The 25,029-nt window shown below is 44.0% G+C and overlaps 3 protein-coding genes across 16 annotated transcripts in view; 1 reads left to right on the top strand and 2 right to left on the bottom strand.

Annotated features, from left to right (window-relative positions):
* Positions 1–285: 285 nt before the first annotated feature.
* On the bottom strand, positions 286–5,407 carry lsm12b (LSM12 homolog b). Its single transcript, XM_086064154.1, has 5 exons — positions 5,225–5,407; positions 3,050–3,183; positions 1,534–1,643; positions 1,304–1,430; positions 286–979 (listed from the first exon to the last, which is right to left on the bottom strand). Exons 1-5 carry the CDS (start codon positions 5,349–5,351, stop codon positions 887–889), a joined length of 591 nt encoding a protein of 196 aa, XP_085920280.1. The 5' UTR covers positions 5,352–5,407; the 3' UTR covers positions 286–886.
* Positions 4,807–8,536, top strand: g6pc3 (glucose-6-phosphatase catalytic subunit 3). The gene is made up of 6 exons (XM_086064152.1): positions 4,807–5,905; positions 6,438–6,544; positions 6,637–6,727; positions 7,412–7,530; positions 7,621–7,762; positions 7,854–8,536. The coding sequence occupies exons 1-6, from the start codon at positions 5,688–5,690 to the stop codon at positions 8,191–8,193; spliced, it is 1,017 nt and encodes a 338-aa protein (XP_085920278.1). The 5' UTR covers positions 4,807–5,687; the 3' UTR covers positions 8,194–8,536.
* Positions 8,537–8,541: 5 nt separating this feature from the next.
* tanc2b (tetratricopeptide repeat, ankyrin repeat and coiled-coil containing 2b) overlaps positions 8,542–25,029 on the bottom strand; it is an 88,603-nt gene continuing 72,115 nt past the window's right edge. For 13 of the 14 annotated variants that reach the window (XM_086064141.1, XM_086064144.1, XM_086064142.1 and 10 more), the window contains 19 exons: positions 24,842–24,966; positions 23,530–23,761; positions 21,997–22,445; positions 21,755–21,922; positions 21,515–21,675; positions 20,676–20,784; positions 20,393–20,515; positions 19,199–19,435; positions 18,878–19,084; positions 17,734–17,827; positions 17,522–17,655; positions 17,334–17,457; positions 17,047–17,222; positions 16,841–16,973; positions 15,137–15,166; positions 13,454–13,545; positions 12,755–12,901; positions 12,584–12,684; positions 8,542–12,482 (listed from right to left, as the gene is read on the bottom strand). In XM_086064141.1, the coding sequence (XP_085920267.1) occupies positions 10,430–12,482; positions 12,584–12,684; positions 12,755–12,901; positions 13,454–13,545; positions 15,137–15,166; positions 16,841–16,973; positions 17,047–17,222; positions 17,334–17,457; positions 17,522–17,655; positions 17,734–17,827; positions 18,878–19,084; positions 19,199–19,435; positions 20,393–20,515; positions 20,676–20,784; positions 21,515–21,675; positions 21,755–21,922; positions 21,997–22,445; positions 23,530–23,761; positions 24,842–24,966 (4,895 nt within the window). In that variant the 3' untranslated portion in view covers positions 8,542–10,429. The remainder of the gene's footprint in view (positions 12,483–12,583; positions 12,685–12,754; positions 12,902–13,453; positions 13,546–15,136; positions 15,167–16,840; positions 16,974–17,046; positions 17,223–17,333; positions 17,458–17,521; positions 17,656–17,733; positions 17,828–18,877; positions 19,085–19,198; positions 19,436–20,392; positions 20,516–20,675; positions 20,785–21,514; positions 21,676–21,754; positions 21,923–21,996; positions 22,446–23,529; positions 23,762–24,841; positions 24,967–25,029) is intronic. The other variant, XM_086064138.1, reaches the window with a different exon arrangement.

Genomic DNA, 25,029 nt, shown 5'->3' with positions numbered 1-25,029 from the left:
TATATGGGTCTTTAAATGATTTGTCATGTTTTTTTGTTCGTTGGGGGGGGGGGGGTATGTATCAACAGTACTAGTTATATTGGTGATTAGCAGTCCGTCTGGGAAAAACATTTGAACACGCCTAATAAAAACAACATTAACTGTTCAAAATAAAGGCCAAAATCCAAGACCATGGAACAGACTATTTAAGCAAAATGTACAAAGGTTCCAGCGTGGGCTAATTGTAATCTTGGTTTTAAATGTAGACACGGAAAAAATAATTCTTCTCAAAAAATGTCTGAAATGTACAGTCAGAATTTTTGTTACGTTTATTTTAGAAAATGTCCTTTAAAGTGTGGCGTTTCAAGTCACATTTTGTTTTAAAATACAGAAAATACAGACAGTCGAACATGGGAGACGGCCGAAACAAACAAAACAAAAAAAGATGACAGAAAATAAAGCTAACAAGCCTTTCTGACTGCGCTAGTTTTTGTCTTTTCTGAAATGGAACTGAAGGCGAAGAGAGGGAAGGAAAAAGGGAAGGAAGGAAGGGAGGGAGGAGCAGGAGGCAGGGTTCAAGTTAGTTAAGGAAACTATGGTGGCTTTATGGTGGATGATTAAATTATTCTTTATAAAGTCTAATTTAAGATTTTATCTTTCCTCTCTTTTTTTCTCTTTTTCATTAAATGGTATTTTTTTCTTTTTATCATCTTCATGATCCTGGAAGGAACCTCAGCGCACCGCCTCGTAGCGGACGCCCGCGCTTAGGACAAGGAATGCCGAGTCGGTTTGGCGGCGGCAGCGGGAACGGCGGCGCCCGCCACGGGACCCTCGCCCGATTCCCCTTACCCCCGCCGCCTCCTCCTTCTCAACCGCTGCCGCCGCCCGGCCTCCCCGCGGCGGCGCCTCAAGAAGATAAAGTGGAGTCCTTCTGTGTTTGCTGTGCTTGTGGACGCTGCATGGTCTTCTGACTTTCCACGTCTCTAAAATGTTTCTCCACCTGTGCGGGAGCAAACGAGGGGACGGGGTGGTGGTCAATGTCACCATGGCAACAACAACTTGCAAAAAAAAAAACACAAATGGTGGAGGTCCACTATATTGACTTTTAAGGCTCCACATGCAGTGTACTGTAATGTATTATTTTCTAGTGAACCATAAAAACATGGCGTGATTGTCAAGGAAGAAGCAGTTGCCACAAAGAAGAGGAAACGGGTGAGAATAAATGACAGGATGGAAAATTCAAATCCAAACTAATTGGAGCCACTCTGATTATGCGATTGTTTTTGTTGATGATAAATAATCACAAAGATAAAAGCGTACTCACTATTTTGCGTACGTGACTTAAAGCGCTTCCCTCTTTGCCTTTGCAGTTGTCCACCTGGTAAGGCGGCGAGATGACGACGTCGTCCATCACGATAATGTTCTTCTCCTGCCATTTACACTCTTTGATGCTGCGCAACAAGAAGACGACAAGCGTGAGCCGACGGCAAAATGGAGGGCGGCGCACGAAAAACAATACAAATGTATGATTGAAGTGGACGAGTTGGCGCTCACGTTTTGTGAATAGTCTGGAATAGCTGCTGGCCCTCAACAGACACCCCAGCACTGATTGCATAGGCTTGGGACAGCTTGTCCTCCTTTTCTGTCTTTGCTCGATTGGCAAGCTGCAGAAAAAATAAATAAAAAAAGCGCCAGGCTGTATTAGCATGCCCACTTAGCCACAACACCCAAGACATGACCCAAAAAAAATTAAAGGACAACTACAAGTAGCATAAATTAGCCATTAGCATGTTAGCTTTTAAAGCATGCATATGTTGAAATGCGCAGGCATGTAAACGGACACCCCCATGCTTCTGTGCGAGGCCTAAATCGTCCATCCATCCATTTTCCTTTGCCACTCGTCCTCATTAGGGCCGCGTGGAAGCTGGAGTCAAACCAAGCCGACTTTGGACTGGTCGCCAGCCAAATGCAGAGCACAAAGACAAGCACCCGTTTGCATCGATGGCAGGCTTTTTTCAGTAGAGTTCATTTTTCCATTTTACTTTCTTTTTTTTGTATTCAGTTATTTATTAGTAGGAGGTTTTTTTTTTTTTTTTTTTACATGAGTGTTGAGTGAAATAAAAAATAAAACGCATTACCAAGTATTTCATCAAGTAAAGAAAACTACAATTCTCATATGCTTGAAGACTGAATGACATTTTTGCTATACAGTAATTTTAGTTTGATAAATTTTAAGATGTACTTTCAGTTACCTTTCGTTTTCCTTATTTTATTGAAATATATAATTAGGACAAGGTCATTCTATTTAATTATTTTGTTTAATTGTTACTCAGAAAGCGTCTTGACCGTTTGCTGTCATCTATTTTGTGATGATTTTTTTTTCTGTGCGTGTTGATTCGGGACAGAAAATAAGTTTTCTTCTTTCATTTTAATTAAATTGTGTTGGCGAAAATAATTTATTCAATCGGTTTTAGGTTCCACCACACTGCAGAACGAGATTGGACTTTTTGTTAAATCAGATTTTTTTTTATGTCATCGTTCACACCACAAAACCAAATGACTTCAAACGTGAACACAATGCACCCGTGATGTGACGCCAACCCCCCAAAAAAAATTTGTCATGCGGCAGTGTTCCCGGAAGTAAATATGGTCCCGTGTGATCATCTCATATCGACAAGAGGAGCGGGGCGGGAAGAAATATTTGGGGGGGCACGAGGCGACGCTCCTCGACCTCATCAGTTCGTGTAGACGCGCATTACTGCATATATATCCAATCCCAGGTTGGATTTGACTGTCGTTCACAAAGCATGAAAAACAGCTACATATCAAATATTGGCAAAAAAAATACGCATTGAGCTGTAGTGAACATCAACATAGCCTGAGTTACTTTGTTAGTTTTAGTTAACTATAATAATCATGCTCCTCCATGGAGCATTCAGTCTTCAATTAAAACTAAAACTGCTACAGTGCCATACATCTATTCTACTCCTCAGCCGAGGTCTGCACCTTACCGACAAATTCTGGGAACGTCATCTACTTTTATGCCACGTTGGCAGACGTCCACACTGACCTTGCTGACATTCAGCGATGCTAGAGGGGGCGGAGTCTCAGTGCGGTCAGTGATGATGTCCACTTCGGAAACGTAGGCTAAGTTGATCAGGACGACGTCGCTGAGGTTGGGCTTGCCGCTGGAGGAAGCACATTCTGGAGGCGGGACGTCAAGGAGCACAGCGCAAGAGCATTTGACAAAAGTAGATTGATATGGAATCATATTTTTGGGCAACATGCCGAAATCAACAGGCGGTGTGTCCGTGCAGAAAACTAGTATATGGCAATATTTTTACTTAAGAGCAGACCGATAGTAAGTCACCTGCAAAAAAATGCTAAAGTCAAAAATGCTAAGCGCACCAATTTGAAAGTGCTAACGCTAGCTGACGAGCAGCTTTAAATCCTCATAAGTGAAAATAGAGCTCATTATTGTGCCAGCCAGTATTTACGGCTATTAAAACATTGACTTTTTAAAACCCCGGGAAACCGTCAAACTGGTAATCGGCCGATGCTTAAATGTATGATAAATAATGTCGTCGATTAGTCGAGATTGACCTGACTGTCATCACAAAAATATCAGAAGTTGTTTAAGCCCCAACGTGCAGCCTGTCACCTAATTTACACAACGTGCGCGCAGTCAGTGAAGGGGGCGAGGCAGCCTCTCAAAATATCTGCACACTTCTTTATGGTCGTCTGGGTTTAATTTTTTTTTTTAAATAAAGGGTAAATCACTAATGGGTGGGAGTTCACTACACGCAGAAAGTTAGGTATATTAGTTTATGGGGAGAAATTTCAGCACAAACCTAAAAAGTGAATTTGACCTTCTCTAAAGGGGTCAATTGTATTTTGGTACTTTTTGCACATGCTGGTCTCTAACATGGAGCCGAACGGCAAAGTTGACAAGTATGTGATCCATGAATGGACCAATAATTTCTTGTCAATGAGTCCTTTTCAACACGCTGTCCACATTTTGCCAGATGACACCTAACAAGTAATCAAGAGTACATTGCCATTGCAAAGCTTCAATCAGGATGCTCTCAGCGAGGAAACAGCTACTAGCTTAGTGGGAACTCCCGTTATCAGCGTTTTTTGGGGATACGGCGAAAGTGGAAGAGTCACAGAAAGGCATCGAAGTAGATGTCCTTGGAAATGAAATAGCATGGATCAAACTCTTTTCAATGTTGCTTTTTAGTCTCTTTTACATATGGCCTGCAGTTGTTGTAGATTTCTGGTGTAGAACAACTGTGACCTTGAATGACGAGTCTGACTCAATTGCACACAAGTGACTTGGGCTAGTTGATGCTTTCAATGACACAAACTGCCAGGGTATAAAGGACACTTTTCGGGGATGCTCAAATGGGAGCGAAAAAGTACACGTGCGGCTGACTGCTACTCGTTTTTTAGTAAAATACGACGACTGTATGTGGTGGGGGGTACAGTGTATGCACACACACACACACTTGTGGAGTAACACACCCATAAGGAGCTGCAGAGTGGTTCAGCATGAAGCTAGCGGCTAACACAAGGCCTCACATTTAAACAACGTTTCCCTCTTAATAGCTACAATTGTCAGCATTTCCCTTGAAAGGACAACTCGATTTAAGAGGCGCGAACGTGCGCGTGGGCAACTTTAACCGACCCTCGCACAACGCCAGTGTGAGCTTGGCCGATCCCGAGCTAGCACGTTAGCCGTGCTAACATCCCCTCGTTGTGCCGAGGAGGGGAGTTGGGGGGGGGCACACGGGGAGCCCGCGACCCCAAACACGCCTCACTTTTGCACGTAGCCGCCACGTAAATGTGCGCGAACACGTTCGAATCTTAACACACGGACAGCGGGCAGCGTTAGCCTGCTAGCTAGCCTCCGTTTGCGCACACACAGCCATGATGCCTGACGTTGCCAGATAGTGATCCATGGCGAGCACTGGCAACACAATGAGCAGATTCAAAACATATCCACTGGCCGCAGCGGACAGACCGACGCGTCCGGCGACACATCCCGAGTCCCACGAACACACACACGTGCGACGGCGTCCGGAATCGTGCCTTTAAAACGCACAAAGGCGCTGTTGAAGCCAGCTAGCGCCAATTACGCCTGCGCGGAGCACTATTTGACATATTTTCGGCGAGCCGACGGGCCCTCGGAGCGGGGCCCGGCCAGCCGGCCAACCGCCGCCTGGCTCTCAAACCAAAAGGATACTCAGAGTCAACATCTTGGACTGGTAGTCGAAGGCGACCACCTCCCCTTGCAGCCGCTGGCCCAGGCAGGTGAGACAAGAGACATGGCTCCCGACGCTGAAATACTCCCCCGGTCCAGGAGCCGCCATCTTCTCCGCCAGCAAACCGGAGCGCGTGCCTTACGTAGCGCGACGTGATGACGTAGGCGGGGCGTGTGTCGCGAGTCATGTAGCCACGCCGCCCAGCATCTCGCCCTTCACGACGTTACGGCAAAACAAAAATATGAAATAAGTCATGACATCACACGGACACACGTTCCCTAAACGTGCTTTGTAATGAACGCCGTTTCGTTTTGGACACGATGAAAAGTGTGACGTTTCACGTGGATTTCACCCTTTGAGAGCGAACTCTAGTGGATTTGAGGCGGAAGTACATCCTTAATATAAGGCGCCTCATTCACTGGGACAGTCACACAAGGACAAGTGATGGATTACATCCACATGTACGGCGTATGGATGGCCGAAAGCCTCCAGCACTGGACGATGGGCTTGGAGAAAGTCTGGCTGCTCATCACCGACGCCGGAGGCCCCAAGGCGGCCTTCCTGTTCGTATTCCCCTGTGCGTACTTCTTCAGCCGGCGGACCGGTGTCGCCGTGTTGTGGGTAGCGGCGTTGACAGAGTGGCTCAACTTGATGCTCAAATGGTATTTTTGGGAACGCAATTTTGTTTTATATTTATTTTTCTTTTGTGGTGAAATGTATTGGCGGTGCGTATATTTTGCACGAGATAAAAGACAACACAGTGGAACGTTAATCCTTTAATATGACCGTTTGTAAATTATGGTACTTCGATGTCAGTTGGCTTGTTTCTAGCTTTGTGTATTAAAAATAAAGTTCTCACTCTAAGACCGGAATTTTCCAGTTCAAAACTTAAAAAACAATAAAAGGAAATATATACTGCTTTAAAAAAAAAAACTGAAAACGCCATACCTGCATGTATAAAAGTGCAAGTATTGTAAGTCAAGCTATACTTACACTTAGAAAATACATCTCTTTTGGATAAATGGCATGCCCACTTAGAGTGCCTCATTGTCAGCCATGAGTGCACGCACATCACGGAGAAAAGCCAGAAGAGCGAGGGATAAAACAAGGTTTGACTGACAGCAGCTGCTGCTTTAAAGCGAGTGCCTCGTTTTTGAGCCTCACTTTATTGAAATTCCCCAATTTAATTTCTAGTGTGCTTTTTGGTGAAAGACCATATTGGTGGATCGGTGAATCTAAAGTGTTTGGCAACAATTTGCCCAAGGTCCAGCAGTACTCCTCCACATGTGAAAATGGCCCAGGTGAGAAGATTTTTTAATTTTTTTGATTCTGTGTCATAACTCTTCATTCTGCTAATAACGTTTTTTTTTTGGACGTCCCCCTCACTCATCAGGCAGTCCGTCGGGACACGCCATGGTTACCGCGGCGGTCTGGTGGGTGGTGGCGTCCTCTCTGCAGTCGTACATGCACCGCCATAATTGCAGGTAAGGTGCTCAAATAAATCAACTCACTTCACAACAAGTATTTTGGCAGATGCTTCAAGCTTTTTATTAAAATTCGCTACCAAACTAACCATTAAACAAAGACATGTTTAGTTAAAACAACTACCGGTACACTGTTTTCGTGTCTGATAGCTTAATGCTAACACTTATGGAAAATGCAATGGATGCGCTAACAAATAGCATCAGTGTTGTGGTGCTATAATATAGGCTACAATATATTTCTTTTAGTAACAGATATTTGAACACAAACGGTTCAGTGGTCAATCAGTCATGAAATCTATCAGACAATATAATAATAAACAACTAATATTAGTACATGCCATGGCTGACTGAATAGCTAAAGATGTACAATATGTACGTATGTGTTTTATACTGCCCCCCGGTGGCCAAGGCGCACACACCAGAAGGAGCAGCACAATGACAACATTTCCATTCATTTCAGTGAGGAAAGAGGATTTGAGGATACGTGTACAAGTGTGGTCACAGAATGAATTAAACTCTTATCTCAAGGCAGCACTGTACCATTAATCCACTCCAGCCCACAAAATACCATGTTTGACTTTTAAAAAAGAAAAGAAAAATGGCACCGTGTTGTATAAACAGAATCAAACATGATAAAAGAGAATGACTTGATTTCTTTTGACATGTATTCTTTTTGTGTTTCAGCATACAATTAACCAACATACCTTACTTGCTCTATGGGACTTTGCTGGTGCTCGTCAGCATCTCCAGAGTGTTTGTCTTAGCCCACTTCCCTCACCAGGTGGTTACTGGTTCCATTGCAGGTTTGAGCGCCTTTCAGCTGTTTGCTTTAGTCTGAATTTTTTTTGTGTGCAAATTGACTTGACAAATACTGACTTTAATTTTTCTACAAGGTTTTGTGGTTGCTAGGTACCTGAACCGCAGGGTGCCGGGAAGGCGCTCATTCTGGTTCTTTGTCAGCATTGCCGCGTTCTTGCTACACAGCACGCTGATATTGCACGCCGTGCTACGGCAGCTGGGCATCGACCTCAATTGGTGAGTCGTGTTCGGCAATGGCGAGTTACACAACTATATTGCTAGTAAAATAAACTACACGAAGCAATAAAATCTTTGGTTCACCTTGTAGGTCTTTGGCATTGGCGAAGAAGTGGTGCAGCCACTCCGAGTGGCTTCGACCCGACGTGGCCCCGTTCACCTCACTGGCCCGGGACTGCGGGGCCCTGCTGGGTCTGGGCCTGGCCCAGCACTGGAAACCGGGCGGCCCGCCGCTGCCCCTGGGGCCGCAGGTGGTGTCACTGGTGGTGACGGTCGTGGCGCTGTACTTGCTGTTCTGCGTACCGTTGCCGCTGCAACCAATGTTGGTTTACTACACGCTGTTTTTCGTCAAGTACGCCATAATGCCGCAGATTGTGGTGATGGTGCCCGGACTGGTTCATTTTGTGATGCGTAAGATCAAGAAGAACTAGATGCTTGTATTTTATTCTCAACAATGATTTGTTATCTTTTGCTTTTTGTTTTAATAGAAATGTATCTCAGGACATAGGTATCAGATATATTTGGATTATGTTCAAATGTTGCATTACATTTGGGTGATTTTTGAGTTGACCTCATATGAACCTCAGTTTGTGGCATATGTATCATAAATTATCCGAAGATGCCCTGTGGTGTACAATATTGAATTTATTCTTCCAAATTGTCTTTACGTGGGACAAAGTTATTATTTGTATTCATATAATTGAACTCATCACTTGTTGAAATTTTATGTAGTGCTGTAAAAGTCACGTTGCATTTAATAAATGACTAAACATACCGAGTTTCAGTAGGCAACCATTTATAAATATGTTTCCCCCCTCTCATTACATTGTACTGTACAGGTTACAATCAGTTAGCATGAGATAAAAACACATTCAGCTGATTTTTTTAATTGTCTTTTTTATATATATATATATATATATATATATATATATATATATCACAGCGATCTGAAAGCTCACATGTACAGACAAGAAAACTGCTCGGCAAGCAAATACATTAATCATAAAATTAAAAGAAACCAGGTTGGGGGGGAATGATAAGGGGCACACACCAGCCTGCTATACATGTTTCCGCTTGAGAAGAATAGAACATGCATCAGACTATGTACAGCCAGCTAATACACACACACACACAGATTTGAACCATACACTCTTGGATAGCTTCATTTTAGAAGATCTGAAAGTAAGTATAATACAGGCAACACCATCTCAGGAAATGTAAGTGGGATGATGACGGTACCAAGTGGAACTCCCGTGAGTGAGGATTTGGGTAGTGATATTTATGGAGTAAAGTACCGCTAGTTGCTTATTGAGCAAGAACAGTGGGAACAGTTGAAACAACCACATCTGCCACAACAGTGACAAAAAGTGGGTGTTAAAACATTTCACCGGGAAATGTGTCGGTGTTGAAACATTTTCTCTGCAGAGTTGTGATGGTAAGTTTGGGGGTTTGAACCCGTTAACTGGGAAAGAGTGAGTAGAAAGGATTTAACATCCACATTCCCCGCGGGCGCGATGAAAATTGTGGGTGTTGAATTCTTCACCGGGGAAAGTGTGAGTCAATTTTTTTGAAAGTTTTTTTATTTTTATTTTTTTTTAATCGCACTTTTTCAAACAAAGTCGGATTATTGATTGTGGCTGTGCCAGATGCAAACATTTGCAACTGGCCATCAGGCCGCACCTGTACAACTTGTGCTAGAAAGTCTTTACAACTTTGTAAGTCTTAAAAAGATCGTCTGGTAAATATCGTCAATGATAGTCTGACGTGGCCGCTCGCATTCGACAATCAGAAGGAGAACTAAGTGGGGAAAAAGTGTGCATTTGCTTGCTATTCATCCTGAACTTTCCAGTGAGCCTCTGCCAAGGCAAACGGACGTTAGTCGCTTTAATCCGGCACCCGGGGCCAGATTCAACCGTCGTTTTGAAAATTGGTGTTTATTCAAAAGCCGAAGGTGGACCTGTTTGGGCAGTTTTTTTTTTTTTGGCACATTCCCGCACTTCCTGTCTGTGAAGATTAAGTAAACCTGTTGGAAAAGAGCTCATTAACTCATTCACTGCCAGCACAGTTCAAATAGATCTTTGACGTCTATAGTCGTCCATGGCAGTGAATGAGTTAATGAAACAAGTTGCGGGAAATGATGCACCACATGCGTTTGATCACCCCCCAAAAAATCGTGAACTCATGAGAAGAGTTTCAGCACGTCCGTCCCTCCTTGGACCAGCAGTGGGACACCAAGGCAGCGTGAACGGTATACGATTCAAACGATACTTCTCTTGACTTCTATGTACAATATATAACTTAAATATAAATATGGTCATTTGTTCTCTATTAGTAGTTAAGTTGTTGAGCTGTTTTGTATTCTGCCGAGCAATGTACAGTATTGAACATATAGTATTGTATTACATTGAATAGAGTCTACTAGCGACCGTGGTTAAGAGCACACGAGATAAGAGTCCACCAGTCCGAGGAGTTGTCCGTGTCCCTGTGCAGTTTTTGGAAGAAGCGCACTGGTTGTTGTCTAGATCCTGGACTCAAGCCTGTGAGCGTTACAGGAAGGTGAAGTCATGGCATATCGGTCAGTCAAGTCCCAAGACCTTAAAAGTGTGCGTAGCCACTCTTTGCATGAGTTCTTCCAAGTTGAGTCCGCCTTCCGAAGAGTTTCTGCAGTCACACGTTGGACTCCACAAACGGTCTCTTTGGTTTGATGGGTGAGGAGGGCCCTTGCGTGCGGGAGTCTCGGGAGAGTTGCCGGTACATGTTGTCCTGGTAGGCCTGTGCCACAGGCAGAGTCCTGGCCACCTTCACGTCCGGGTAGGTGGGCACTTGGCTGACCCGCTCCAGGATGTCGCTGGTGCCGCGCGAGCCGTTGGTTAGCTTGCCTAGCGAGGGCGGCGGCGTCTGGGCGTAGTAGTCCTCCTCCAGCAGGTGTCCGTTCTGCGCGTTGTTGGTCTTGTTGTAATAGGCGATGTTTCCCAGTGAGGTTGGCGGGCTGTAGGTGGACCCCTGCTGGACCAGCTGGCCGGGTGAGGTGGGGCTGACGGCCGAGTCCATGGCGCGGGACCGGGAGGGCTGGTGCAGGTACTGGTGAGTCCGCGCCGTCTTGTCTATGACGCCCATGAAGGGGGTGTTACGAGAGCGGGTGGGCTCGCCCTGATACAGGCCCCCGCCGCCCTGCGAGGGAGAGATAGGCGAGATGTCGTCGCAGGAGCGCTCATAGGTGGGCTGCAAGGGGATCTCCATCTGCTGGATGGAGGAGGACGGCCTGAAGCCCGGCGCCAGGTTGGAGGTGGAGCCGGTGGAGATGTTGTTGCTGGATGGGGAGAAACGGAGGCCGACGCTCTGCGAGTGGATGAGCGGCCTGGGAGTGGGCACGTGCGGCTTTATCTCGGTGGTGTTGGCGCTGACGGGGCGTCTCACCATATGTGGGACCTCGGGGGAGCCCAGCTGGCAAGGCGGCATGGCGTTGGCGCGCTCCAGCACGTGCTCGGAGACGGGGTAGTAGGCGGCCGACTGGCTGCGACTGATCTGAGGCGTCTGGCTGTAACGGATGCCTGCCGGACCCCCGCTGCTGGCGCGGTAGGCAGAGGAGGGGCGCTGGGGTAGCTCGTCCTTCAACAGGCCCGACTCCATGACCCCTCCTCGGCCGCCGTGCTGACAGAGGGCGCCAGAGCTGAGGCTGGCTTGCACCTGCGACAGAGAGCGCCCGTCCAACGAGGGCTGGTACACCAGTCGGCTTTCCACGTCCACCGAGCCGCCCTGGTAACGGCTGCCCATGGGGTGCCCGCCATAGCCGCTGTTGCCCATCACGCTGCCGGGCTGGTTTGTGCGCACGATTTGGGCGATGGAGGGCTGCAGACGAAGGCCTTGGGCTTGGTGGTGCTGGGACGACAGCGAGGGTTGCGAGCTGAGCTGGAAGGAGCGCTGGCTGCTCATCTTGGAGAGCGGCGATTTGGGCCTGCCCGGGTGCTGCTCCGACGGGTAGCGCACAGGCGAGCCCGACTGGGATCGGTACAGACAAACGCTGTCTACCGGCGGACTGGCTCTGTACTGGGCTGCCCTGCGCAGAGGGGATGGCGGCGGGCTCTGGCGGTCCATCCCCTGCCCGCCGCTGCCCATGGGCGGCGGGCTGAAGCGGTAGGATGGCTGGTGCACCGGGGAGGTGTGCGGCGGGCTGTGTCGATAGTGCGAGTTGTGATGTGTTGGGGAGAGGGAGGGCGGTGTGGTCTGATAAGACCCTCGAGTCGGGGAGGACATGGAGGACGAGGTGGGGTGGTACTCATAAGGCTGTCCCATAGGAGAACCTCCAGCTAGGTAGATCTGTTCTGCGTGAGTGGGGGACAGTGGGGGGCTTTGAATGATTGGGAGACTGGAGGGGTTACTGAGAGACTCCGGTGGGGGCAGACCCATGGACATGGCCTCGAGCTCTTGCTCGAGGTAGTCCTCATCCTCAAAGAGATCCTGGACAGGCTCCATGTCCTCCAGACGGGGCTCCGGGGGAGGCGGGAGAGGCATGGACAGGGACAGGCACTCTTCGTCCTCCGGGGGAGGCGTGGGAGGTGGGGATGGGGGAGGCTCCAGCTCCAGGTCCGGAGGCTGGAGCTCCCCCTGGCTCAGCTGGTGACACTCTTCCTCCACGCGCTGCAGCAGCCGCTGGATCTCGCGGTTGTTGGGGCACTGCTTCATGGCTTCGTTCAGGTCCTCCAAGGCTTCGGGAAACTGCCTAAAAGCCGAACGCAAAGTTGGAGGGATTTCATTGTATAGCTTATTTTAGTTTGGCAAGTTCAATGGTTAGAACGAGTAGAGTCTCATTGGACTGCTTACCTGCTGCTACGTTTGGCCCGGGCCCTGGCATAGTAGGCCTCGTAGGATTTGGGTTTCAGTTCAAGTGCCTTGGTAGCAAATTCCTCAGCCATCCCAAAGTCCTGGACACAAGACAGCAACAATCAATTCTGAGCCAGCTACATCGCAGATTTGGGATCTTCGCCAACTCACGTGCATTTTCCTGCGACATCGGGACAGGTTGAGGAAGATTGAAACCTTGAGCTCCCTGAACGTCTTGAGGTCCTCGCTGAAGCCTTCCCGCGGGAACTTTTTGAGGGCATACTGGTAGCGTTGCGCCGCCTCCTTTACCTTCCCCTTCTGTAAGGAGCCACACAAATTGACATTTACAGTCAAACTATTGACAAATTCAAGTTTCATCTGTGGTGTATCTTCAGGTATTCACCCCCTCCCCCCAAAAAATCCAACTAATTGAGGATTTTGGATGAATTTGTGAACTACTGTGCTACAGGATCGCCAAAAGCCATAGCCAATAGAAAAGTAGTAAAGGAAGTGTGTCGAATTGACATATTTAAATTTCAGAATTAGGCAGTCATTTTCACCCATCTCAAGGGGGCAGCCATTTTGTCATTTTACCGCCCTCTGCTGTCCATTGAAGTTGATGTCAAGGTGCCTTCGGGCTCGCATTGCGATTGTAATGCCATGCTGAGGGCACAATTTAGAATGACAAAATAGGCTGCCCCCTGAGTGTAATCTCAGGGAAGATTAATCTGCTTAATTCTTATTCCAACAACACAAGATTAATCAGAATATTGTGTGTAGACTAGTGGAGGGGAAAAAGAACACATCATTGCAAAGAAATGGTTTCACTGAATTCATTGACAAGCCATCAAAGGAAATTTGTTGTCACACCTTGTAGAATCCGTCGCCCTCCTCGATGAGCTTGCTGAGCAGGATGATCATGATGTCGGGTTTGGAGGTGGCCATGGCCCATGTGGCGGGACCTGCGTCACAGGGGAAGGCGACAAAGTGAGGACGACGGCATTCGGAAACAAGCGACGAGTAGATGGAAGAGAGGAAGGAAGTCAAAACGTCACACGTACACACACACAAACACGCACACAATCATATTAACGAGAAATGCGCGTATCCCACCAGACATCTCCTGGATTGTCTTGCACATTCAAGTGAATACAATTCAAGTGGATCGCTCTCAAGGGTTGCTGCAAACATGCAAATGTCTCAAAAGCAACAATCCAGTGACTCGGGGTGGGGTACGGTAACAATTATCATTTAAACAGGGTAGCGAGGGTGAAAACAGTGAAAAATGGCAGATGGAGGAGGAAAACAAAAACATCACGGCTTTGCTACTGGAAACTATTGCTTTCTGCAACAGAATTACCAACTTCTTCTCAAAGGGTTAACCACCCCAAAAAGCAATCATATTTGAAATACAGTGCATCCAGAAAGTATTCACTTTTTCCGTATTTTATGTTAAAGCCTTATTAAAAAATTTATTTGTTTTTCCCCCCTCAAAATTCTTCACACAGCACCCTATAATGACAACGTGAAAGAGTAAAATGGTCGGAGATTGTTGCAAAATAAATAAATAAAATAAAACAGAATTAAGTACATGTCCAATCCACTGAATTTACTACAGGTGGTAAGTCGAAACAAGAAACCTTTATTAAATTATGAGTCATTTTATAAAGATAACATAAAAAATATAAATTTGATTTGATTATATTTTATTCTATTAAATATTTGCTTAATTTTTTGTGAATACAATGAAAAATATCAGGAGAACTGGACAGACAATATTTTACTTTATTTGATTAAATTAATTAATTAAGACTAATACAATGAAAAATAGAAAATGACCTAACCCCAACATTTTACATACATACTTTTATTTTATTAAATTTTAAAACATTTTCACGTTGTTTATACATTTACCAGGAACTAGGGGTTATAAAAAAAATGGAATATTATTATTTATGGTAATCTATAAATGACCTTGGCCCATCTGTCTGTTTTACAAATGGAATTTTGAGTAGAGACGTGTGCCCAGCCTTGTTGTAACTTCAAAGTAAAGCGCCATATCCATCTTTTCTGGATGCACTGTTTATGTCAGGCTGAAGTCATTTAAGTGTATCGGCAATCTGTGACACACACACACAAACAAACAAAACACCACAAAGGCACAAGAAACAACAAGGCGACAGGAAAACACAAGGCGGCAGGAAGAGCCCCGCCGCCCAAGGCGAGGGCGTCAAGTGACGTCATGATGACTGCGAGCGACCTCGGTGCGCGGCGGCGACGGGTACAATGTCGTGCATGCACTTCCTGCTAAAAAACAAAAAAACAAAACAACCACGCAGTCAGTGTCGCTCGGAGGCTGCTGTCATGCATCCATGCTGCCAGGAAGCGGCTCGGACCATCTACCTCAAAGCGTACACCTATTAGTCACTTTAGTTAGCTAAAGCTAAAAAGCTGGCCCGCCGACGCTCGGGAGGAAACACAGACAACACAGAGAAAGGAGATAGAGCTGTCAAAATGCCTGCTGGGGTGGGAAGTCGACAGCCTTGGCTTTACCTCGGGGCCGACTGGGCAGCGTCTGACATCCTGGGACCGGAGAGAGAGGCGGGGACGAGGTGGGGCGGGTAGGGGGTTTTAAAGGTGAGAATAGGAGGAAGAGCGTAGGAGTGTGGAGGAGAAAGAGAGAAAAAGAGGCGATGGAGGTGGAGGAGTGAGAAAAACACAAAAAAAAGCAGCAGTGAGAAGCAAAATAATTAAAAATAACAAAAGAAATACATCACAAGCGAGATTAACGATCTGTCTCCGGTGGTGGAGGGAAAGAAAGAATGCGATTGAGAGAAGGATGACAAGAGAACATGCAGGAAAGAGAACATGAGACGACAAGAAACACAAATAGCGGCAGCCGTGGTGGGAGGTGAGGATGACGCAACACTACACTGCAAAAACTCCACTTAGGGAAAAAAAAAAAATCATGACAATGAGGATTATTTTACTTGCCAATAGAACAGGAGCATTTGAATTGGCAAGAGTTCTTAAATGAGTAAATTACTCTAACAAAAAATGCCTGGCAAGAAGATTTAAGATATTTTTAATTTCAGTTTTTGCAATGTAGTGTTACATGCCTGCTGTTTAGCGTGCATGGAGCAAGTGTGTGGGTGTCTAAACCACTTAACACTCAGTGACTCCTCACAGTAAAAAAAACAAAAACATTTTGAATAAAACATAACATTATTTTGACGAGAAATCGCTTGTAAATGTTGAGTAGATATTTTAATCAACCTGAAATGCACATTAAAAAAAAGCTAATTATCATGTACAATGCATCGGGAACGTTTTCTGACCTTCCATACATTTTTTAGAAATAAATTACAGCAACGGTATATTGGTTGAAGGTTTCAATAACAGCTAATTCTGGCTGTCACCCCTTCTAAGCAGGGCAAAATATGATCCCCACCATTCTTGGCGAGCAGAAAGGGGAGGGGTGAGCAGTTACGCACAGGAGGAGGAGGACGACGAAAGACACCATGTGCAAACACGGATGCCTTTTTTCATCTGTTGATTAATGTGCCAGCGGGTACTAGTTAGCCTCAAGGACAACATGAGCAGCCCACGGGTCTGTTCTAAAAATAGCTCACCAGACACTGTGACTTACTAAGACGAAATTCAAACGGAAGAAGAATGATAACATTTATTTATTTAAATTTAACATGGTACCATTTTCTTATGTACTTAACATTCTATATTTTGTTTAAAAAATTAAATACATTGTGTTCAATGGAAACAATTTCTTTTTTTATTTACCCAAATACATATATATATATATATATATATATAATTTTTTTTTTAAAGGGTAATTTTAGTATATTTTTTGCTCACGGTTATACCGTCAGAATCTAGTATCAGCCCAGGACTACTCCCGCTCACCATATAGTGGATAGGGAAGAAAAAAAGTATCCAAATGTAGTCTATAACAAAGGGTCAAAATTCCTAAAAATCAGTTTGTGTTGAATAAAGTATATGTTTTTAAAACAGTTTGACTTTTTTTTTTTTTTACTGTCCAAATATGCTCCCTGGTCTCGCCTTCTGATGTTTTGAGCAGAAAATGACCCAAAATATCGTTTCAGATGAGGACAAGAGGCACATTTAAAAGAAACGGCAGTAAGGGCGTTGCAGTTTGAGTGACTGGCTTGTCATGCGCCTCATGCTCCTGTGGCAGCAGGCACACATGAGTGAAAGATGCGAGAAGATGCGTGCTCTCACCTATCTTGGCGCCTTTCTTGAGCAGGGCCACCACCACCGACGTGTTCCTGCAGCCCACTGCCCGGTCCAGAGGACGCATGCCGCTGTAGTCCACGTGCTCGATCATGGCGCCGTGGTCCACCAAGAACTGGACCTGAAGAAGATTATGTATGTGGATATGGAGTCTTGGTCCAAATTTGGTGCTTTTCGCCATGTGGTTCACCCACCACGTCAGAGTCGCCGTAGAAGGCGGCAAGGTCGAGCGGCGTCCGGCCGTTCTTATCGGCGTGGTCGGTGGCGGCGCCGCTTTCCACCAGGCATCGGACCACCGGCAGGTGACCCTTGAGGCAGCCCCAGCTGAGTGCCGTCAGACCCTCTTTGTCGGTCAGAGACAGGGAAGCTCCTGGGAAGGAAGGGAGCAGAGGTGGAGTACTGAGGTAGTATTCTACTCAAGTAAAAGTAAACATTTTGATGACGGAATCATTTAGTGGAGATTTTATGAAAGAAAACTGACCTTGCGAGAGCAGAAACTCCACCGTTCCCAGGTGTCCCTCCGAGGCGGCCATCATGAGCGGCGTGCGGCCCTGTTTGTCCACCAAGTTGACGTCGGCGCCGTGTGTCAGGAGAAGATCCACTATCTGACAAACAAATATTATTATTACTTATGATTATTATGATGATGTCATTATCGAATATGCGGACCTGCCAGTGGCCCTGTCGGACGGCGCTGAACAGCGGCACGATGCCTCGTCGATTGGACTGGGCCACGGCGGCGCCTTGCTCCAACAGCAAGCGGCACACCTCCAGCTTTCCCCGACCCGAGGCTGCCGTCAGAGCTGGACGAGAAGACGCAAAGTCACATGACAGATACTAGTCATGTGGGTAGGAAGAATATGTGCAAAGTCCACACTCACCAGTCTCGCCCCACAGCGAGTCAAAGTTGTTGATCTGCGCCCGCTCCACCTCCTCCTCGTCTTTCTCCGGCAGGTCCAGCAGGTAGGATACAATCTGTGGAGAAATTTGAGGGAAACATTTTTTGGTTCAGGTTCTTAAAAAAATGCAAGTGATTTAAATGCAGAACACTCAAATCATCTTTCCCTATTGAATTGAAGGGAAATGCCATTATTCTGTTATGATAAAAATATACAGCATAATGAAAAATTATAAATAAAAAATAGATGTTTGTGCGTCATTTCATGCATTCATTGTGCAGCTTCTTCAAGAGTGTGTACTTTGGCCACCAGGGGGCAATCTAATACACACATACATACGTCAGTTTATACAAGGTCACAACTGCTCAGTAAACTAGTAAAAGTCGTTTATTCTATCCAGCAGAGCATAAAGAATATGTGACAGTAGGAATGTACCGATCACATTTTTTGCACCCGAGTCAGAGTGCAAGTCACTTGATTTTTAATATCTGCTGATACAGAATCCCGATCCAATACCTACGCAATGTAATGCAATGAAGAAAAAGAGACAATCCAAATTGCCTCCATTGTCTTTACTAATGTTATTGTTATTATTATTATTGATTATTTTTTATTTTTTTATTTGAATAAAGGTATGCCAAGGCCATACCTTTTTATATTGCTGTAAATCAGCAGTGGTTCAAATCCAGTACATAACTAAAATACTGTATGTTGTTCTTAATTTTGGAAATGAAAAAAAATAAAAAAATCCGGTCTTTTTCAGCTGATGCCAATCAGGTGAAAATCACGTGATTGGCCGCGATTTCCGATCACGTCCATTGGATTGGGATAACCTTCAGTGTGAAAGTGCATGTGAATGGTTGTTTTGTCTATGCACCATATATATCATGACATTATATTAATTTACTTGGATACATTTATAATTGTTGCTCCGTGACATGTTCTAAACAAACATCAACAATTGTCTTGCATCATATTGTAAAAATAACAATTTCATTTGCTTAATTTGTTTCAATATTGTCCCTTAACCTATTCTGTACTTAACAATTTAATGAAAATTCCATTGTATTTCATGAAATTCCTTGGCGAGTCCATAAAAAGTGCCCCGGGACCGTCGGCGGCGTACCTCCGTGTAGCCCATACTGGCGGCGGCGACCAGGGCCTGCTGGACGGCGTGGCTTTTGGTGAAGGTGGCCTGTTGCTGCGTTTGCGGCGAGTGCTGCGCCGACCCGCCGCTCCAGTCGCACTGGATGAGGAACTTCACCACCTCCATGTGGCCCCGGAGGGCGGCGTGCACCAGTGCGCACTGCCCGTTCCTGTCCAGGTGGTCCACCTGGAGGCACATCAGACACTGGTAACCGATAATCAAGTTACGTCTCATGAAGTCCAAGTCTGAAAATCGCCGACTTCAGTCTGACTTGAGTCAAATCGTGTAACATATACGCACCTTGGCTCTCTTGCGACACAGCGCCGTCACGATGGTCATGTGACCCCCGGCGGCGGCGTAGCTGAGCGGCGTCAGGCCGCTCTCGGAGGGGGCGTCGGCATAGGCGCCGAATTCCAGCAGCAGCGCCACCATGTCCATGTAGCCCAGGTGGGCGTGCACGCACAGCACGGGGGCGTTGTTTAGCACCTCGGTGCGGTAGTTGACGTTAGCTCCGCCCATCATCAGCAACCGACTCACCTGCAAACACGCATGAATGTCAAATACGGAAAATTTGCTTCCAAACCTGCAAAAATACAGTTTCCGAAACACTGACGTGTAAATAGTTCTTTAATTATTATTATTATTGTTTTGTAATTATTGGCCATGGGCTGAAAAATTTAAATGAAAAAAAAACAACAACTTTAATTCATAGTTGTCTTAAGAATACGTTAAATTGAATACGTTAAATTGAATGAATAAATTATTAGTGGCCAATGACAAACTATTTTTTTTTTGTTTTAAATATTTTTTAATTAACCATTCATCTGTGAATTATTCTATAAAACTGAACTTTAATTCAGTTAAATCATTATTGTCCCTCAACATATCTAAAAAATTACAAATAAAAAAATTATTAACATAAATAATTTAATGACTTATTGGTCCATGACATATTCAACAAATAACATGAAATTCAAAATTAAATATATAAATATAAAAAATCAACCTTGTATTTATTTGATCTTTAATTATTTCATTTATAACAAATAGCTAAATCAAATTTATTTAATAGATCACAGGTTTGTGACCTATTTAAAACATTTCAACTTTAATTAGTGTGATTCATTATTGACTAACATTATATGCAAAACAAACACACACAAAAAAGAGAAAAAAGTAATATATCTGTTTTTTTTTATTGTAATTAATATTTGTAAATTATTCTATCAATTAATTGTTAGATAATAATAATTAACTTTGTTAAAAAATGAGACTCAGCTGTTATTTTATTATGTAAATGAATGCAGTTTACATGCATATTTATTAATCAAATGTGGCCTCTGAGCGCAAAAGCTGAAAACAGGCCAGTTGAAAAATAAAAATGTACACTTTTATTTGCAGTATTACTCTGACGGACCCGCTGCTGGGTCCCACACAAGATTGGAAGACGCAGACCTGTTTTGTAGCTCAACTCAAGCAAAGGTGCTCGCTCACCTTGATGTTAGGCGTGTAGAGGTTCCTCAGTGACGAGAGTGCTGCCGACAAACCCTCCGTGCTGTAGGACACCCATAGGCCTTGCAAAATGGACGAGGACACGCCCACTTTCTTGCTGAGACCCTTGAACAGATAGTGTAATCCATTTGTATTGATATACAAAATATACAGAAAACGCAAATGAATGTTACAGCTGCGGTTGTTCATTTTAAGGTGCTCTACAAATAAAGTTGTTTTTCTTGCAATTGTACGAGTGTTTGTGAACATGGAGAGCAGCCAGTACCTTGAAGATATGTGCTTTGAGGATGTGGTGGCCCAGCTCGATGGTCTGCTGCCGGTTGAGCTTGTTCTCCTGTCGCGAGAACCAGAAGGCCAGCAGGGTGTGGCCGCTCCTGCGAACGCGCAGACGGAACAAACTTTGAGCCGCTTGAGTCATGAAAACGCTTATTATACGCGGGTGGTGTTATTTACAACATGAAAGACTTCCTCATGGGGAAAAAAAAATCCTAACCTTTACGGTGACTAATGAGATACGTCTATTTATAACTGACTGACTAATGTGGCATCGGAGGTACATTTCCGCATGGATTATTCATACACTGTTTTGGGCTTTAACTGGAAGGTGAAAGGTCACGATAAATGTTTAGTAACAATGAACAACTCGGGGTCAAGCAAAAGTGGAGCATTATTTTCCGTCAGGCTACTACAGGCACAATCAGAAACCTGCCATTTTCCTGAAATATGATTTGAAGATTTATTATAGCTGAAATTTTATGAATTTTATTGAGGAAGTGCAACCATTTTATTTGTTGTACTTATGTACAGATTAAAAAAAAAAAACTTTAATTAAATATTAAATTAAACTTTAAAAAGGTTTTTATTGAAATTACTTAAAGAAAAACAACAACATAGAAAATTAATTAAAACAAAAAATAATTATAAGTATAATTATAAAAATAATGACATTAAAATAAAATTAAAAAAAATGTATAAAAAAAAGAAAGGAAAAACAAGCCAAAAACAAGCCACTTTTTTAAGTACATTAATTTGTTGGCACAAACTCTCCACAAAAAAACTAAAATAAAGCCCCCTAAAACAACGACAAAAACCCTCTCATCTTACCTGGGATCACACAGGAACTTGGTCTTCTCGCCTTCCTCCCGCCATATCAACCACTCCCGGAAGGACGGGTGGACAAACATGCGGGTGCCGTCCCGCCTCTTCACCAGGAAGACGGACAGGTTGTCCACACGCTGCTGGAAGTCCTCCCAGTCCAGCGTACCCTGGATCAGCACCAACCATGGTTCGCACGTAAGCTTTGATGCTTAGCATCTAGCGTGCAGAGTCTGGATCAAGTCGTACCTGCAGCGAGCCGGAGTTGGTTGCCTGGTAGACCTGCTCGTCCGTGAGCGGGTGCAGCGAGGCCACGGCCACGTTGAGCAGAGGCAACGCCCGCTCGAACGACGACTGCGTGGGGAAGCGCATGTTGCACTGCAGCAGGTACACCTCGGCCAGGTTGACTGGAACCACCTGAGGAAGGAACGAACGATTAGAACAGTTTTTTTTGCCTAAGCAATAAAACTATGTTTTTTATGAGGTCTCACCTTGTAGCTGGAGCTCTTGAGGACCAGGTAGCCCTTCTCAATAAGGTCAAAGGTGAGCTTGAGGTACAGGTAGGATCCCTGGCTGAGGGCCTTGAGGTGTCCGCTGAGTTTGCCAAAGGTGGTGTTGTCCATCTTGCCGTTGAGCGAGATGTTGTTCTGGATCTCCGGGCTGCTGTGGATGCGGTGCAGGATGTAACCCTGCAGGTCCTGGTCGATGGCGTCGTTCTCCTCCAGGCCGTCCAGCGCGATGCGGTGGAACGGCAGCGGGTTGGTGATCTCCTGCAAGGTGGTCCGCACCGTCACCACCAGCTTGAGCCAGGGGGGGAACTTGTGGATGGTCTTGCAGAGGAAGGAGACGATGGTGTCGCCGTAGTCGGGCTTGTGGAACTCGGCCTCGTTAAGGCCGTCGATGAGGACGATCAGGTCCTCATCAGAGTTGATCTTCCTCTCTGGAGAGTTAGAAAATATATAAATATATATTTTGTTACATGTTTTATGATGATGATTAACATAATGCCTTTATATGGGCTATAAACTGGCCTTATTATTATTATATATTTTTTTAACTAGGACCATAAATAATCACTTTCATTAAGACACATGTAAAATGGAAGGGGCTGGCAGGTTTGTGCTGGGGAATACAACAAATGACTAAATAGAAAATGTCCTTTTAATGCAGAAATTGAACCAATTAATACAATAAAACTGTAGTCAGAGATTTTGTTTGGATTTTTCTTCTGGATGAACGTGAAAAAACAAACAAACAAACAAACAAAGTACATTTAAAGAAAAATAATAATTCCTAATTTATTGTGTTAAAATTTTTATTTCATCAAATAATTTTTTTTATATTAGGCATTTCATTTGTTGGCGCACTTCCTCTCTTTTTCACACATCCATAAGAAAAATCAAAAACAAATAACTAATTGTTGAGTTCTGAGGTAAAAATTAGATTTATGGAGGACATTTTATTTGATAGTGCACCCCCTTTCTTTTGAACACATCCATAAAAAAGCCAAATCCAAACTTCTATATACATTAAAAAATATATAAATGACTTATTTTTCTATTACAATGTTTGTTTTGTCAAAGACGTGTTTAAATTGAATAATTTTATGTGGGAGCTTATCCCCTCTCCCCCACAAATATCCATAAAAAAGTAACAAAACAAAACCTGTAGGTACCTCAGTATCATAATTTTTGTGTGGAAATCATTCATATTTACATTTTTTTTTTTACGACATGGTCATATTTAACCATTTTTATTTGGTTGTATTGTTTTTGTAAAATGTTTGTTTATACGCTAAACATTTTACTTTATCAAGGAAACAATGCTTTTTTTTTTCTTGCCGCACACCCTTTAAAAGAAAATTATAGCCAATTGAAAAACTATTTATTTTAAATACATTTATTTATTAAAAATAATTTATTTTTTCAAAAATGTATTAATTTTTAATTTAAAAAAAGTGAAATAGCACCACTTCAAGGCACTTGAAAGCAATCTCTCCAAAATCCAAATAGGACTCGCATTACCTTTGTAGAGCGTGTCCAAGGGCTCGAGCACGCCCCTCCTAAAGGATGCCAGCGGGTCCTGGACGCAGGAACGCAGGCTCAGCACGCTCTGTAGGTGTGGCTCGCGCAGCATCTGCTCCCTGTAAGCCGCCAGGTGAGGCGAGCGGCACAGCAGCGCAGCCACATTGTGCACAAACTCAGGTACCAGGCAGGTGTAGGCGTTGTCCGCCTGGCAGTAATGGTACGCCACCACCTGGAGGGGGCGACAGACAGTGAAACGGAGCAAAACAGGAAGTTGACACTGTTGTTCCATTTTGTTTTTTAGATTTAATAATTGATCGCTTTGAGAGATCTGTAGAGAGATCACGTCGGGCTCAAGCCGGAAGGAGCAGAGCGTTAAGTTTCTGTCACGTTTCACTAGCAACATTGGCTAATTGATTAAAAAAGGGTTAATGTTAAAATTCAGATACATTTATTTTTAATTACCAATTAACATCTATGCATTTAATTTATATTACAAAATATTGCTGAAGAGAACATTAAAAAATTTAATTACATTTATTTTTACCCGTTGTTTTTTTCTAACTCATTCACTGCCATTGACGGCTAAAGACAAACATTTTAACTTTTTTTCCCACTTTTGTTAACAAGAGTATGAAAATCTAGAAAAAAACATTATTGTACATTTAGAACAGATATAAAATTTGTGATTAATCATGAGTTAACTAGTGAAGTCATGTGATTAATTACAATTAAAAAATGTTATCGTCGACAATAAAAAAAAATCTAGGTTTTCATACTCAACAAAAGTGGGGAAAAATGTGAAAACTAATAGAAATAGTTTAAATGAATTTTTGACGTCTATACCCGTCAATGGCAGTGAATGAGTTAATCAAAGAATATGGAAAACAATGAAGAAAAAAAAAATGCTCCGTCCATAGTGGAATCCAAACAAGAAGGAAGTAAAAAAAAAAAATTGGGGGTGAAAAAGCGAGTGAGCTCAATTATTAATATGCAAACTTAACAAGATCTAATAGCAGGGCTGGGAAGTGACATTCCACTTGTATTAATATTTCATAAGACTCCCTGGCTAAGTTGTTTTTTTCTTTTTTAAACACAAATGCATAATACATGCGCCACGGCGGGGGATCGGGTTTCCTCACACGTTGTACAGTACACTTGGGACACATGACACGACTTAAATGATTTTGATGAAAAATGTATACTATATATATTTAATTTGAAAAAATGACCATATTTAACCAACCAGTTTATTTGTTGGCGCATACAAGTAAAATTCTGATTAATGTATGTAGGCGGTATGACCATGTACCTGAGAGGCGAGTCTCCTCATGGACTCTTCTTGGCGCCGCCGCATTTCAGGGGTGCCGGGACAGCTGCCTCCTCCCAGCGTGCCGTGCGTGGGCTGGGGTTGGCTGAGAGGGAGCCCCTCGCCATCTGGATACATACACAAAGACATTCCCAATCAAAACAATGCATTAAAAAAAAAAAATCTGTTTC

This window comes from Leptonotus elevatus, chromosome 20 (assembly GCF_054856555.1).
Source record: "Leptonotus elevatus isolate MCC_2025b chromosome 20, RoL_Lele_1.0, whole genome shotgun sequence".
NCBI classification, from domain to species: Eukaryota; Metazoa; Chordata; class Actinopteri; order Syngnathiformes; family Syngnathidae; genus Leptonotus; species Leptonotus elevatus.
Note: the sequence above shows the minus strand (reverse complement) of the source record. Positions and strands in the feature narration are given on the sequence as shown.

Excerpts from the sequence above, each read along its gene's own strand:
- lsm12b (XM_086064154.1), bottom strand. The coding sequence starts at position 5,351 with ATGGCGGCTCCTGGACCGGGGGAGTATTTCAGCGTCGGGAGCCATGTC. Across the intron at positions 3,184-5,224 it reads GTCCAAGATGTTGACTCTGA|AATGTGCTTCCTCCAGCGGC; the intron begins GTATCCTTTTGG and ends TCCCGCCTCCAG. Across the intron at positions 1,644-3,049 it reads CATCGCTGAATGTCAGCAAG|CTTGCCAATCGAGCAAAGAC; the intron begins GTCAGTGTGGAC and ends TTTTTTCTGCAG.
- g6pc3 (XM_086064152.1), top strand. The coding sequence starts at position 5,688 with ATGGATTACATCCACATGTACGGCGTATGGATGGCCGAAAGCCTCCAG. Across the intron at positions 5,906-6,437 it reads CTCAACTTGATGCTCAAATG|TGTGCTTTTTGGTGAAAGAC; the intron begins GTATTTTTGGGA and ends TTTAATTTCTAG. Across the intron at positions 7,763-7,853 it reads CTGGGCATCGACCTCAATTG|GTCTTTGGCATTGGCGAAGA; the intron begins GTGAGTCGTGTT and ends TTCACCTTGTAG.